Source organism: Thunnus maccoyii, chromosome 9, assembly GCF_910596095.1.
Source record: "Thunnus maccoyii chromosome 9, fThuMac1.1, whole genome shotgun sequence".
Lineage (NCBI taxonomy): Eukaryota > Metazoa > Chordata > Actinopteri > Scombriformes > Scombridae > Thunnus > Thunnus maccoyii.
Genome location: NC_056541.1, coordinates 8,351,057 through 8,366,762, shown reverse-complemented (window position 1 = coordinate 8,366,762; position 15,706 = coordinate 8,351,057). Strand labels below are relative to the sequence as shown.

General features: G+C 38.5%; 2 protein-coding genes across 3 annotated transcripts in view; both read right to left on the bottom strand.

Moving 5' to 3' along the window:
* Window positions 1–48: 48 nt before the first annotated feature.
* lrrc74b (leucine rich repeat containing 74B) lies at window positions 49–11,812 on the bottom strand. 2 transcript variants are annotated; one of them, XM_042421962.1, is made up of 10 exons: window positions 11,475–11,812; window positions 10,386–10,572; window positions 9,630–9,772; window positions 7,477–7,609; window positions 6,346–6,552; window positions 4,133–4,242; window positions 2,617–2,732; window positions 2,081–2,159; window positions 1,050–1,145; window positions 49–946 (listed from the first exon to the last, which is right to left on the bottom strand). In XM_042421962.1, the coding sequence occupies exons 1-10, from the start codon at window positions 11,571–11,573 to the stop codon at window positions 830–832; spliced, it is 1,287 nt and encodes a 428-aa protein (XP_042277896.1). In that variant the 5' UTR covers window positions 11,574–11,812; the 3' UTR covers window positions 49–829. The 2 variants fall into 2 exon arrangements, with proteins under 2 accessions (XP_042277896.1, XP_042277897.1); XM_042421963.1 differs by having other exon boundaries at window positions 11,412–11,561.
* Window positions 11,813–13,196: 1,384 nt separating this feature from the next.
* The window catches only part of nos1 (nitric oxide synthase 1 (neuronal)), a 40,901-nt gene continuing 38,391 nt past the window's right edge, over window positions 13,197–15,706 (bottom strand). The window contains exon 29 of the mRNA XM_042421261.1: window positions 13,197–15,229. Coding sequence (XP_042277195.1) covers window positions 15,214–15,229 — 16 coding nt within the window. The 3' untranslated portion in view covers window positions 13,197–15,213. The remainder of the gene's footprint in view (window positions 15,230–15,706) is intronic.

Genomic DNA, 15,706 nt, shown 5'->3' with positions numbered 1-15,706 from the left:
AAATTACAATAAATCAGTTACATAAATATCATAAATCAAGGGTCTAAAGATGGAGTGTATCCTATATAGATTATAAAGCCCTTCAAGGCAAATTAGTGGTTTGTGATTCTGGGCAATATACTGTAAATAAAATTAGTCTGACTTGACTTAGTAACCAAGTCATAAAATGTAAGATGCTATACAAATACCACAACAAAGTTATACATCTGTATTGCAGGGATATCTTGGTGTTGCAATAAGTAAAATAAAGTAAAATGGGGTGGAGGTGATATTTTGGTGTGTACTGTACAGGTCTGAAACTTATTTAAACCTGCTACTGTAAACACGTCTCTTATCTAATAGTGGGCCATTCTTTAGAAGCTGGTTTTTCTATTAGACTAGTCATGCAGTACTTAAATGCTTTTTGTGCAACCCACTTTCACTTCTTTTCATACACAATGCAATGCTCTCTGATCCTCTCCATCATTCTACCCACTGACATTATATAACATCAAATCAGATCATACCTAAAAGAATCATACTCAATACCTGTATTGTATGCCTGTATTTAATGACTCCAGCAACACTATATTTCAAGCGCCGCACACATGCTGTGTACTGTTTCCTTTGGAGATGAACAGTCTCCCTCTGAATTATCTTTATTTTCAATTGATTGGGTATTTAACAAGTTGCATTTCTTCTAAATACATGTCATTCCAGGGCATATGCTCTCATTTTTTGATGACATCTTTTAAAAAAAAAAATCCGTCGATGAAAACGTCCACAGGGCTTTGACAAGACTTCTTCCATCTTCTCTGGCATAAAAGTACAGCAATTACAGTAACACTTTTCAGGCTTTTGCTTTTCTGAATGTGCCAATTCTGCCCCCGTGATTTACTGTAAGTGCGGGGAATATTTCTTTCACCGTCGAATACAAGTCTTCAAAATCCTGGTTCACTGTGATGTCCTAGAGAGATTTATACACAGAGAAGCAGGTGAGTAAATTTGCCTCCATGTATAAAGGAGAAGATTTTTGTAATTCTCATAAAGGTGGAACATATGTGACTCACAGAAAAGTTTAATGCTTCCATGGCTGAATCTGGGTTTTCCTGTACAGACTTGAGGATCCCGTAGCACCCAACGTTCTGGATAGGGTTCCTACCCATCTGGCCAAAGACAAATGAGAAATGGGAGACATGGCAATAATACCACAGAGTGTTCTTTGTTGTATTTTTGGCTTTCCTTGTAATAAAATAAGGTAGTTTTTCTTTAAGTTTTGGAATTTTTATTGTTATTAACTGATCATTTGGGATAATATGCCCATATTAAAGTCCCCCTCCACTCAAAAGTTTTTCTTCTCATTCCTACAGTTGAATGTTTGAGCTTGACTGTGCAGAATGATGCAGAGTTTGACAGTTGGAGGCTGTTTTCTAATTTTATCTGCTGAAAGTGGAAATTTTCTCTGTGCTCATTGGAAATCAGCAGGATTTGTAACATCACAGCTAGTTTGAAAGCCAATCCCGGTCCAATATTCAACTTACATGAGTGTGATGGGGAATCTCGAAGCTTCCAGTGCACATACACTGAGTATGGACTTTACAGTGAAGTAGGTGTAGTGTCCAGCAGTTAAACTTTTGAAATGATTTGCATATTCATAGATTTTGGAGTTTTTAACAAAGGAGAAGAAGTAGATGCCATTGAAAAGTTTTTGAAGTGGTAATTATACTTTTTTTTGTGGAAAAAAATATATCATTATTGTCTGAAGCTGAGTATTTTTTCTATGTCTTAATACATGTCTGGAGGGGAACTTTAAGTTTTCAAACTTGCATATGCAATCACACACACCCAAACCACATTTTCAGTTCAGGTCTACACATGTAATCAAAATCAAATGCTCAAAAATTAATTTAGTGTCTTCATCAGAAGTTTTTTTTCAATCAGTAACTTTTTTTTTTCTCTCAGTTGAGAGGAGTCCCTCAGAGCTATGCTTGGGCTTTGACATTAAAACAAAGTACAGTGATCCATTTATTTATCCCATTTTATCCACTGATGCCCCCCCATTGTTTCTGAAGTTAGAACCAATCTCTTTTCAACAGCTTACATTCAGGGATTTGATTGTCTTGTTTACTTTGAGGCCCATGGCGAGGCGGATGGCTCCATCAGGGGGTATTCGATTGTTACTGTGGCGAGACACAAAAGCAGAAAACAAAAAAAAAAAAAAAAGTGTGTTGGAGTGTGAGGGAAGCAATCATAAAGTGTTATTTTTTAAATGGCATTATTCATCCATGTAGCACAAATGTCTTGGAATTTGTGAGGCGAGCGTTGTTTTGCCTAAACAAGAGGCAGATAAAACCGGCTCCCTTGAACTTTGCTCATACCGGCGGCCTCCCTTTAAAGAAAAAATTACCACTTCTTAAGATTTATTGGTAAAGCTACAAATCTGGTAGTGCAATTTAATCTCTCCGGGAATCATATAAGAATGTTTTTCTTTTATTATATTGCCTCACAGGATTACCAAACAAGGAAAAAAAGCAGTGTCTAATTCATGAAAGAATGATCTAAATCGAACTCTGCCCCCTTTTAACTCATTTACTGTAAACTAACCTGATTATCAGATACCAAGATAACATCACATACCTCACATTCAACTCCTCCAAAGTATTGTTCTCTTTAAGAGCCTGTCCTAAAGCAATGGCTCCATCTTTCCCAAAGCCGTTATATGAAAGATCCACGCTTCTAAGGAAAATGTTTCCCTACAAAAAAAAAAAAAAACACATAAAAATAAATGTATCTTTGGTAAAGCAAGATTTAGAAACATATGCTTAACTATCTCAAATGCAATAACAAGTCAAACTTCAACAAGTTCTCTAACGAGATCAAGTCAGGACCAAAAGAACACCTTAATTTAAAGTGAGAGAGCAGTGTAGATCCAGAGGTAATAAGCTTCTCAGGACCTGAATCAATCAAACCTGTCAGTGCATCTTACTGATCAGGGTCCCCTTGACCATCTTGGTCATTAAGATATGGAAAGAAAAACTGCTGCTGCACCGTCTGTGCTGCTGTGAGATGCTTGATGAATACCAGACCAGGGGGCTGCTTCTCTAAACAGGATAAGCAAGTTAGCAAGGGTTATGAAATATCTTCTTCTATCAACAGTTATCAGCCTGCATAGCTGGATTCTTAAATTGGATCTACAGGTTTTGTTTTCACATTCAAAACTGCATCAGTGGAATATATTATTATTTTGTTTTTATAGTCACAATGCTAACTTTCCAATAATGGTTTCCGAAATCCTTCCGGCTTGTCCCAAATGTTCAACATAGCCAGTTAGTGCTATGTACACTATATGGCCAAAAGTATGTGTTCATGTACTATTGTGTACTAAGTCTGGTAGCATTTTAAGTCCCCCTATTTAGCATATATGAGCAGTATACAGACATTTAAAAATGGTTTATAACACACTATAAAGCAGTGATAAGTCAGTGTTTATTAATATGAAAACATCTTTTATATTATTTCAACTGTAATTTACTGTATTGTCATTCATTATCTATTTCTAGACATTGTGGTGTGTTATAAACCATTTATTAAATGTTTGTAGGTAACATACAAGGATATATCAGACAACAGCATCCTTCCAACTTTGTGGCAGCAGTTTGAGAAAAGGTCCTTTCCTCTTTCAACATAATAATAATAATAATGATAATAATAATAATAATAATAATAATAGCTTTATTTGTATAGCACCTCTCATTCAAAAAAGAATGCAGCTCAAAGTGCTTCACATTGAAAAGATAAAAAACAAATGAGAGACATTAAGAACATTAAGAAAATGATGATGCAAAAAGGAGGGTCCATAAAGAAATGGTTTTTCCAGGATGGCGTGAAAGGACGTGACTGGTCTAATACTTGTCAGATGAACTGGTCTTATACGAGCCTTATCACTCAACATCCAACCTAGCTGATTACTGTATAACTGATTTATGATTTTATGCACAAATTCAGTGTTATGGTTCTTCATCTCAAGGCTTAATATGATACCAAGAGCTAAGAAGTGTCCTGGCCTAATAACCCTTCGCTGTATTATCTTCTTTTGTCTTGCATGAGTTAAAAATGAATATAGTATTCAAATATTGATTTCCAGGTGTATTACCCCGAGACCGTTGGCCAACATCGCAGCTCCTCTACCTCGAATGCAGTTCCAGGCCAGACTTAATGATCGCAACCCTGTGTTTTCTGACACAGACTCCCCGAGGATTTGCCCTTAGGATGGGAAAAAAAAATAGAAAATGTCATGGCAGCCTGTCAAATAAAAGTTATTATTCTATTTTTGATCATTTATAAAACCAATCATCAATATAACATTTACCACGATTTATTTAAAACCTCTATAAATCATTATTATCATCATTTTGTAAGAGTTGGAGAGTTTTTGTGAAACTTTTTTTTAAAAAATCAAACGCATAAAGTCATCTCATCTGTCTCAACTTGCATAGAAATGTATTTTTGTTGGTTTTCATGACCTAAAAGCATTAGTGAGTAAGGACTCTAGAGAAAGATCCCCATCATCATCTCACCCACTTTATCACGAGGATAAGGAAGTGTGTGGCACTCAGCGGTACGTCGTAATCATAGAAAAAGACACTTTAACTGTGCTTGGGTGAAAAAGCAATAACACCAAAGCATGAATGTCAGTGTTTGACTGGTATACTTTCTCTCAGGGATCTACTATACGGAAGAGTGCACTCAAAATCACGAGGATGTCCTTTGATATTTCAGCAGGGGAGAAAACAGAATCGAATATGCGGGGATGAATTATAGCCACGCGCATGGCACTGAGACATGGCGGTGTCCCCGTTTCCACAGACAGATTTATTTTCAATTACCTATATCATATGCTCAGTGCATCCTGATCTGCCATTCTTCCACAAGGTGCCTGTCACAGAGCTCATCCACATGATAATTGAAAGAGGTTTTAATGAAGGTGAATGTTCTTGACCTTTGAATGCCACAGTCTGCTGCTGGCTGCTGTCCTTTGCTTAGAAATAAGACTACAACAATAAAGCAAACTGTTACTGGTTTTATCAGAATGGATTTTATGGCATAGGTCCAAAAAATCTAATAATAGTTGATACCAGTAATTTCATATAATCATAATGTTAACCATATCTGCACTCTCCAGACTAATTGGTCATTTTATAGGGCTTTATATTCATTTATTTATTATTTTTATATTATTTAACCAGACAGGGAAGATGACTTTGCCTTCACGCTTACTGCTGCTTTTAACAACTATTATGTAGGTTTAAAATGGTCATTTATTCACATGCTAAAAAGAACTATAGTTTTGGTTTTAAGCAATGATGTCATGACAATTAACTGATGACTCTAATCTCAAATTTGGAAGTAGTTAACTGTATGAGTTATGACTAAGTTAAAAAAAAAACTGAGATTCATTACTGAATTCTGAAAAAAAGTGTGAGTTCTGTGGAAATTACTTAATTTACAGTCTAATTTATACCATATGGCCAAAAGTATGTGGACAGTTTCTTTATGTCTTATCTGTCAAATAATTTTGTGTGTTATTGTTCTGGTGCTGTTGTAAAATTTTGAAACTGCAGCATACAATTATATTTTAGACAAAAGTGAGCTTCCAACTTTGTCCCTTTTTGTTCCCAGTGCACATTAAGGAATGGTTTTCCCAGTTTGGTGTGGAAGAACTTGACTGGCCTTCACAGAGCCTTGACCTCAACCTCGTTCAACACCTCTGGGATGAATTGGGACACTAACTATGAGCGAGGCCTTATCGCTCAACATCAGTGGCTGATCTCACTAAAGCTCCTGTGGCTGAATGGGAGCAAATCCCTGCAGCCAGGTTCCAAAATCTTGTGGAAAACCTGAAACCAGAAGAGTGGATGCTGTCATAGCGTCCAATCACATATGTAAGGTTCCAGTGTCCACATACTTTGTTCAATTGTCCACATACTCTTGGCCATCTAGTGTAAACTGCTGTCAGAACTATCACTATCACAAGTTTGACATCATCCACAGGACTTTATTTTTCACACCGCCAAAATGAAATTGAAGGGCAAAGCAAAGCAAACTGCCTGTCGTAAAGCATCAACTGGACTAACTAATGTTCTCATTCCTCACGTCACTTTAGTGGGCGCGACATATAATACCTGGGTCCTGAAGTTCAGTTATCTGGCACTACTAATGGAAAACGTGTGAAAATATGTATCAGTGTAAATCTTTAATATCAACTTAATAAAAATGGAAGCCATGGACACTGTGTAATTCTTCAAAAGGCAAAGGCCTTACAGAGAGTATTAGACCTTTGCTATGTAGAGCTAATTGCTGTTCTACCTGCACGCTCTCCCAGAGCGTTGTAGCTGAGGTCGAGACACCGTAGCTTGGTGTTGGTGATGAGGGCTGGACTGAGGTGCTCAGCAGCCTGGTCTGTGAAATGATTTCCTGATAGGTTGAGGCTAACCAGGGTGCTGTTCTCCTTAAGCATCCCGGCTATGGCTTTGGCGCCATAATCCCCAAGCCTGTTGTCTGATAGGTCCACCTCTGGGATGAACACACAAATATACAATGGGTCAACGGTGGTGCATGGTGGAAAAGAAACCGGTCAAAAGTACAATATGCAGGTGTATTTCAAACAGAGTCCAAATATTTGATTTGAAACATTTGATTTGGTATCCTGACTGTGGAAGAGGTTGCTTTAGAGATTGAAAGAGTCAATCCCTCCCTCCCCTTCTTCCTTCAATCTAAAGTTCAGAAGTATCAAAAGACTCTGAATATTGTTGAGATAACTGTCACGCACCATCTCCCCTTTTTGAGCAAATGCACTCTGAGGTAAAACATAGACAACTTAATTGCAAACCTGAGCAGTTCAAAAGAAGTTCTTTCCCCGAGGCTTTTTGACTCTTGAATAATACATCTTTGGAATTTTAACTATTTGTTATTATTACATTATTTCTATTTTAGTTTATTATCTTGAATATTGTCAAGTTACTAACCACTCTTGTTTTAATGATAATGAAAATAACTAAATTCAAACCTTTTAGAGTTCTCATTTGTTGTGTGTTTATTCTCCTTTTAAAAATTTGTGTTGGCTAATGTCTGCTGCTACATTGGCAACTAATCTGTTATATATTCATAAAATTGGATTACCACTGAAAGTTGAATAGTGGTGCATAACAAAGGATGTTAAAAATAATGTCAGCCCAAAAGAGCCGACATGACTCACAGGACTCATTCTCCATAGATCTTCCCATAGGTTCCTGAACTGCACATATGCCTGACATTTAACAAATATTTAACAGATTTTAAACCATGCGCTGTGGCATATAATTGGGGTGAGAGTGGCGTATGAGTGGGAGCGAGGGGGGGGGGGGGGGGGGGGGTGGCACTTTTGCTAGAAAGGACGTGAGACGGAGCGAAGGAAGAGGAAAAGAAAATGTGTGCATGCTTGAGTGCCCGTAAAACCACCTGTAATGTAACAATTTTCCTTTAACATCTCAGCGATAGCAGCTCCGCCCATTCCTTCCATCCAATTATCTCGCAGATTCAGCCTCAGTATTGAAGTGTTGGTTACCAGGGGAACCGCCAGTGCTTTGGTGCCCTGCAAACACACAACCCTCCAACCCCCCCCCCACTCACAAAGTGAAATTCTTCTGTTTGTTCACTGCAGTGTATTTTCTTATCTGCATTCCAGTTAAAAGAGTAGATGTACTGATGCGGATGGGCAGATAGAGAGAGAGAGAGAGAGAGAGAGAGGCAGAGAGAGAGGAATATTAAACCTGTTTGAGACAAATGAAGCAGAATGGAGCTGTGTGGAGGCGTGGGTCAGAAATGAAGCTCACAGAACATGAAAATTATAGTTTCTAGCACAGGTAATGAGAAAGTTGAGTGCATGAATCCTTATGTTAACTTGGTCTTTTAAAAAAAGAGGAGAGCAACCCCATCATAGGTTGCTCTCCTCTTTGTGTGTGTGTGTGTGTGTGTGTGTGTGTTTAATTGCAAGCATGGTATCTTTCAGTAAGATTGGAGGAAGCCTATCAGTCTGCAGGACATTAAATAAATAACCTTCAGCAGCTACACTTAATTACTTCACTACTCTACTCTCTGTGATCAACAGATGACAACTTATTTAAAATCCAATTCAGTCTGTCTGAATGACATTACTGAAGCCGAAACCTCAGGAAATGGCTTGTTAAGGAATGGATTTACTTTTACAACTCTTATTTACAGCGTTTATGGAACAGTGGAAGCCTGTACAAATGACAAACTGCGTTGATAAGAGCTCCGGGCCATGCATTTTCACATTTGCAGAGGATGTACTTTCAGCAATTTTACATTGATTAACTGTTTGTTATTGACTGCTGGCCTACAATTAAGCTGCAGTGTTTAAGTGTGACAGTGTAAGAGATACCCGTGATAACATATGTATCATTTGTGTTTTTCTGGGGTATACTGTATAGTACAAGTAAATAAAGCATTATGCTGAAATTATGAACTTAAAGGTGCTACATGTAAGAATTGCAAAACAATTTACATGTATTAATCGCTTTCTATTGCCGATGAGTGAACGGATTGTATGGTAACTTAAAAAATTAGACCTTTCCGACTTTCTTGGAAAGGTTGCCTATAACACATACCTGCCAACATGCAAAGTATGTGACATATTGTGGTTTTAGCTGGCTAATGTTAGCACTGCTGCTAGCTCACGCTGACAGAGTGCAAGTACACATGTGAGTGCAAGCAACAGGATGCCGACTGCAGCTCACTTAACGGCCACCAGTGTCATTAATGAGAAGGAATTTTCTGATTCTTACATATTGCACTTTTAATAAGGTACATATTACTTGAAGACTTAGTTTAACCTGCACAAAGCATCTTAGCTTATATATATGTACATTTTGGATTATATGAGAGCTCAGACATGTAGCCACAATATTGACATTGTGTCTGAAGCTCAGTAGAACCAAATAATTAAAGCTAATAAAAGCTGTAAAAAAAAAACAAACATATTTACTGAATACATTGGCAACATATTGAACTCATAAGTGTAAATCAATACCAGCAACCTTTCTTCTATTTAAAGACGTGAAAGGCTCTCCACTTGAACACATACTAGTAAGAAGATTGTCTCATGCATTTTTATATGTTACGTGTACTGCATAGGTATGTACGTACATGATCTATTTTCTAGGAGAGGACTGAAAACTCCTTGAAGCTCAGCTGCGTTGGACTTAACACAGCTATACTCAGACTTTCTCATGATCCACCTACTTCCCCTTGAGGAGAATGTGACTTTGAATTAATAAGTCATTTAGTGAGCAAAGGTCTGGGCTGATCTGAAACAGCATTAGGGTCTAATATTATTGAGAAACATGTTTAACTTTTGCTCAGACTCATATGGAACTTTAAATCGCATGTGGTAGCCGGTGTGAGCACATTTCCACAGAGATGTTCAAACATTTGCAGATCTTTTTTGCAGGAAGGCAGGTTCAATTTGAGTACTTTCCCCCAGGTGAGCACTGATCTAACAAGTGAAAGAAGTGAAGAGAAGCACTGTTCTTGCACACTATTAAATCAGCCGAGAAAGCCGAGACACACAGTCTAACTTATGATTACAGTACCTGAGGCCCCAGACCTCGATGCATCATGGACAACTCGCTGTTTTGCATGTGCTGCAGGAAGTAAGAGGCAGGCACCACCTGTAACATTTCACACGCCTCCACGTAGCTCGTCTGCCCTGTGGGGTCATATGCCTCCTCCTTATCTGCAACATAAATAAAGACACTATGGTGTCTGCTGGAATTGTTCTCTATCAATACCTCTTTGAGAAAGGAGACATGTGGTACTTTCCCCCGAAGGAGGACCTTTTGAGTGTGATATTGAAAAGTCCCTCGTGGCTGATTTCGCCCTGTCAGGGGAGCTCATTCATACCAGATGGTTTTCACTTGTGGTGAAAAGGAAGCCTGACACAAAGACTGAGATGGAATCATTAAGATGCAGAACAGGGCTCCACATGTGTGGGCGGGTGCGTGTAGGAGTTTCTGTTTTGCTTTTTTTTTTTTTTTTTTCTTTTCTGAAATCATTTAGAGCCTGAGAAGATGGAAGAAGGCAAAAGGGAAAACAGATTAACAGACGGGGGTGACAGGAGGAGGCTTTGCCTGATCAATGCATGTTCTGATCAAATTAAGATTCAAATTAAACGACTTTGTGCCGTTGAAGCCTATAAAATTTTAGACAGATAATTACAGAGGATGAAATGGATTTTTTCAAACCAAGCCATTTCCCCGTATAAGAGGGAACATCACACCTTTTATAATAACATGTAATGACTTTCCCACCCTATTCCTCTCCGCTTTTCCATCTAAAAACAACTATACCTCCGAGCTCCAAATCTGTGTCATAGTCTTCATCAGAGATCACACACTCCTCTCTTCCCAGCTCCTCCTCTTCGGTCTCTTCCTCCTCTTCAACCTCTTTTTCACCTCCGTCTAGCACGTTCCCGTCAGGGCTGCGGCGTTGGTCCTTTAGCCCACGCATGTCAACCTCTGTCAAGTTCGCTCTTTGCTGGATGGAGAATGAGAAAGTAAGACATCATGACCAGTCGAAGCTGGCTGTTGCTGGCAGACTGAGTGAGGAGATTTGATGGATTCGCTTCCAGGAGAATAAAGCTGATACCTTTAACTGAGTCTATTAATGTGAATAGACTATTTTAACTTATCTTTCTGTCTTTCTAGTCTTTGCAACTTCTTCACTTCCCTCCCACTCCTTTCTTCCCACCTCCCTTTAACCTCTTGTACCGGAGGCTGTTTTTCGCTTGTCTTTCTCACCCTGTATCTCAAGGCTTATTCACCACATGTCTCAGTCACGCTTACCATACTATATATTGTTATTTTCAGGACATATCAGACCCCTTTAAAATACCGTTATTTGAAATTTGAGTGGAATTAAACATGTTCCAGGGCACTTTTTTATATGGACAAGTTGCATCCGTAGAGTTTTTTGTGTTTTTTGTATATGAATCTGTCCTGCTTTTACACTTTATTCCTCACACTTGCCATAGAGCACGCAACCCTGTGATTACACTACATTAAAGTGTAATTAAAACTCACTTTCAGGGTGAGAATCTCAGTAATCCTCCGTTAAATAAATTCAAGAGTACACAGGTCAAAAGAGCAATCCATAAAAAGGAAATAGCAGGTCTTTAACCTGTATTTTTGAGCCTGTATTGCATTGCCCTGAGCAAGGAAGGTGCTCAGACGTGCGAAGAGGTGATGTTGTGGTTAAGAGCCTCATTTCTGAAGCCAAATAAAGCCCTGCTGGTCTTAAAAAAGCTCCCTCTCCTATGTCTCATTTAAATTCAGGCTCCATAAAAATTTCCTTCCTGCATGTCTCCCCTCTCCTACCTGGTTGTTCACGCTTTCCTTGCTAAAGAGTTTTCAGAGTTGGCTGGATGGTCGACCTCCTACCTCCCCCAGCTGCAGCTTCTCATTTTCTGTCTCTGCGTCATCGTCTTCCAGCACAGAAGGCAGCAGCGTCTCCTTGGCCAACTTCTTCCCATGAACCATTGCTTCAATACCATGTATCCAGCTGAGTAATGTGATATTGTTCTTGTCTTGATGCAGAAAGTACACTCTAATTTCGCCTTTGTTAGTTTTCAAATCCAAGGCGATTGGTAGACTATTAAAGCTGTGAGTGAAATCACAGCACTACATTTGACCGGCAGGTATATTTGTGCAACCGATCTTGCTCGATAGGAGGGTCAAACTTCAACAATGAGGATCGTGTCTTAAGGCTAATTGGAGAGGCCACTGCTCCACTACACAACAGCCAGTCACCAATCAGAGTCCTTGTGTAAAGTTTGGATGGCTTGTTTTGTTGACAGGTTGCCATGGTGCCGAGAGACATCTCAGTAGGAGTGCCGGCTCTCAGAGTCATGACGACCAGCACTTACACAAGCAGGAAGAAGAGAGGAAGCAAAAAGGCTTGTTTGCTGCGACTGTTTTTCAGGGGAAAAGCTATATCAACAGCTAAACCTGACCCTCAAACTAAAATGCTTCGACATTTAACAACTCCTGCTGCAAGAAAAAAAACCTTCCCAGTCATTCTTCTCTCTCATATAAAGAAAAACAACCAAGCAACAGTGTTGACATATTCTGTAAATGCTTCTCTTTATTTGTAAGTAAATGCAAAGTCCTTGCAGTTGATGCATTAAAATGGAATATCCTCAATCAATTACACAACAAAGGTCATTATAGCAGAGGCTGATTGGATCAAAGTTGTTCATAGCAGCAGCGATATGCAAACACAGAAAAAGAAACCCTCAAGAATGTTTTTTTTTTTTTTCTTTAACCATCCGAAGCCCCGTGAAAATGGCTGGACAACCTCACAATACAGTCTCACTGACTGACACAGTGCTGGTAAATAGACAGAGCTTTTTAAATATGAACAGGAGACAGGAGATCACCATGCATTTATTTAATGCTGCTGTTTTCATCCCCATACCTAAAGGATATGAGAGACACCACAGAGTAGGCCTTTTTTTGTTCTTTTTAAATCAAGCAGAATCATAGTGCTCATTTACATAATCAAAATACATTCTTAGAAAAGATCCAAGTGGTACTCTTTATATTTTATACTTTGTCTTTGAATATATATATATATAGAAGCTATATATAGAAGCTATATCTTGTATCAATTGTTTTCCTGTTGCACATATTACATCACAGACATTTTTCTTGACGGCTCTCATTCCAATTAAACGAAATCTGTTTAAACAAATTGTACAGAGGAGACATTCATCCAGAATGAATAACAATGGGGACAATGGGAATCGCCCATTTTCTCCCGGCAGTAAGAAACAGTTGACTCAGAAAAAAACAAAACATAAACAAAGAAAACAAAGAAAGAAACAAACAAAAAAGGTTCTCGGCAGCTGTTAGGGACGTTTGAAAATCACATTGAAATCTGTTAATCATGCTGACATTTATCTTTAATTTGAATCAAAGACGAAGAAAGGGAACAAACAAGACTCAGAAGCTGACAAGAAAAAGCCACAGCTTACTGCAGAGTGGTTGATCAACAAACATATGTGACCCCTGCACCAAAATTCAAATTACAACCTTGACTCATTGGAAAGCAGCAAATGACCACAACGGCAGCGTGATTGCATCTTGTCTTTGAATTTAAAAAAAAAAAAAAAAAAAAAAATTCACTACAACATAACAGTAGAACTGAACTGCTGCAAAACTAAAAGCCATGTGGGCAGTTTTCTGTCACCAAAACATCATCTGTAATATTGAATTTGCAGGCTTGTGTGACTCATAGAGCAACAAATTCATGCTTATTTTTAAAACCTGACAAGTTCGAAAGGTAACAGATGACAGGCAGATTAAAAACCTATTTAGCCATTGTGCAGAGCACACCTGAGCACATGCATGTTTACGCCCACTCACATAGAGATGAACACATTTATGATTTCTATGGCACATGCATGCTTGCACACTGATGCTACACAAACTGTTGTCAGGTCACAGTGAAAGGGTGGCGTGTGAGCCGCGGGGTTGCACAGAGTCATGCAGAGACACATGAGAGACTGGATGTATGTAGGTAGAGGCAGAGTTAATGTAAGGCAAGAGGCGGAGAAGTTATGATAATTGATATGATTGGGCCAAGTTGGTGACAGCCATCAAATTGGATTTGGGCAGCAACAGGTTTTTTTTGCTTCCATTAAACAATATTTTGTTACAGAGATACTTGCTTCATTTTTAAAGTATTAGTTTGACATTTTGGGGAAAACGTTTATCCATTTTCTTGCCAAAAGAAAGAAGATTGATAGCACTCCAATGTGAAATATGAAGCTACAGCCAGCTTAGCTTAGCTTAGCTTAGTTTAGCATAACGACAAGTTGCAGTTTCATGGGGGACAGTCCATGTGTTGGACTGTCTTTTGGCCTGGACTTCTTGCTCCTGACCAAGAAACTGTTGATCCTCTTGTTCTCAGTCTTTATGCTAAACTAAAGCTTCATATTTACTGTAAAAACATGAAATTAGTATTCTTGTATTGTATTGTATTGTATTCTCAGTATTCTTGCTGAGTATACTCTCAGCAAGAAAGCAAATAAACATATTTCCCAAAATGTTGAACTATTCCTTTAACTTGTTAACCATTAATCATTTAAATTTCTAGTTAAAAAAAAAAAAAATCATCGTACAAAACAATTCCCCTCCACCATGATTATATGATTTAGGCATCAAACACAAATCAGTTTTCTTTGATTATAGTCAACACATCTATAATTGAATATTAAGTGTAAGAGCCACGCTGTTTTTATTAGCTAATGAATAGAAATCATTTTACCAGGTACTGACTCAGGTGGAGATTTCCCCATTTATTAACTGTTCTCCACATTCCTATGCAGCTGTTTTGGGCCAGGCAAGCTCCAGCTGGAACACACATGATTATAATGTTATGAGAGAATGGACAGGCCACTAAAAAAGAGAGCTGGCACAAAGGCTGATACATTTTGATGGATTGCCAGTGAACAGCTAGATAATATGTTTATTGAGGCTGTGACAGAATCGCTGTTTTCATAATTCAGGGCGATCCGTCAACACGGCAGCGAATGTGTCTTTCAGTTTTTTTCTATCTGCATGCCTGTACATCTTTTACTTCTCGCTCCTTTTCTAACTTTGTCTGAAACTACAGCCTTTCATATCACTAAAAGACAGCCCAAACAGATTTGACCAGGCCTGATTCTCTCTCTCTGAAACAATACCGTCAACTCATTTCATTCATCGTAAAGGTCTGTGAGTTTGTTATCAATGCCACTCGTTTTCTTTGCAAATATAAAACCTCAATAAAAGCCTTTTAACTGTAACAATAACACAGAGTATATTATATTTCTTGAGTATATTCTTGTCTTGGTCATGCATTCACAATGAGGCAGGTCATTACACTAGGTGCACACATTATGAATCAAAATGGTCAATTATAATTTTTGGAAGTATCATCAACAAGCAAAACAGATTCTCAGAGAACAGAACATTTCCAACTTGCTACAGACAAATCGCAGAGCCCAACAGAAACATTAAAGTGGTATAAAAAAAAAAAGAAGAAGAAAGAAACACATTTTTTTTTTTACAGTACAAAAATTGGCACAGTATTCTTTAACCAGCGTTGCTGTGTCCTCCAGACTGGTTCATAGACCTATGAGCAAAAAACCCTGAGAGAGAAGACAGAGGGAGAGACAGAAAGACAGACAGACAGACAGAGCGACAGAGACATAGAAACAGAGATGTTACAGTCATTACTCATCCAGCGAGCAGCGGCTTTGATGGCCAAATGTGAAATTCAAGTGACAATCCACACAGGAACCATCGTCTGTGATGCATTATGTTGGTGCTTAATGAGCCATAGTGGCTATGTAGGGCCCTTGTTTTGCTCTCATGGCAAGGGTATATGAAGTGTCTAATCTTGAATATGCACAAATAACGACGGAAACAAAAACAGAAATGGAGCAGAGCCACTCGCTTTCACTCTAATCCTGTTAGTTTAAAGGCCCCTTCTCTATGGGTTTCTATGGTTACCCACTCTGTTTTCATCTGAAACTAGGGTCGATAACACATTGTCGTCGCCAACAACTACAGGTTGCAGATTGGAGTCGGATTTATACAAATGTCTTTTGGAGATTGAGCTGCTC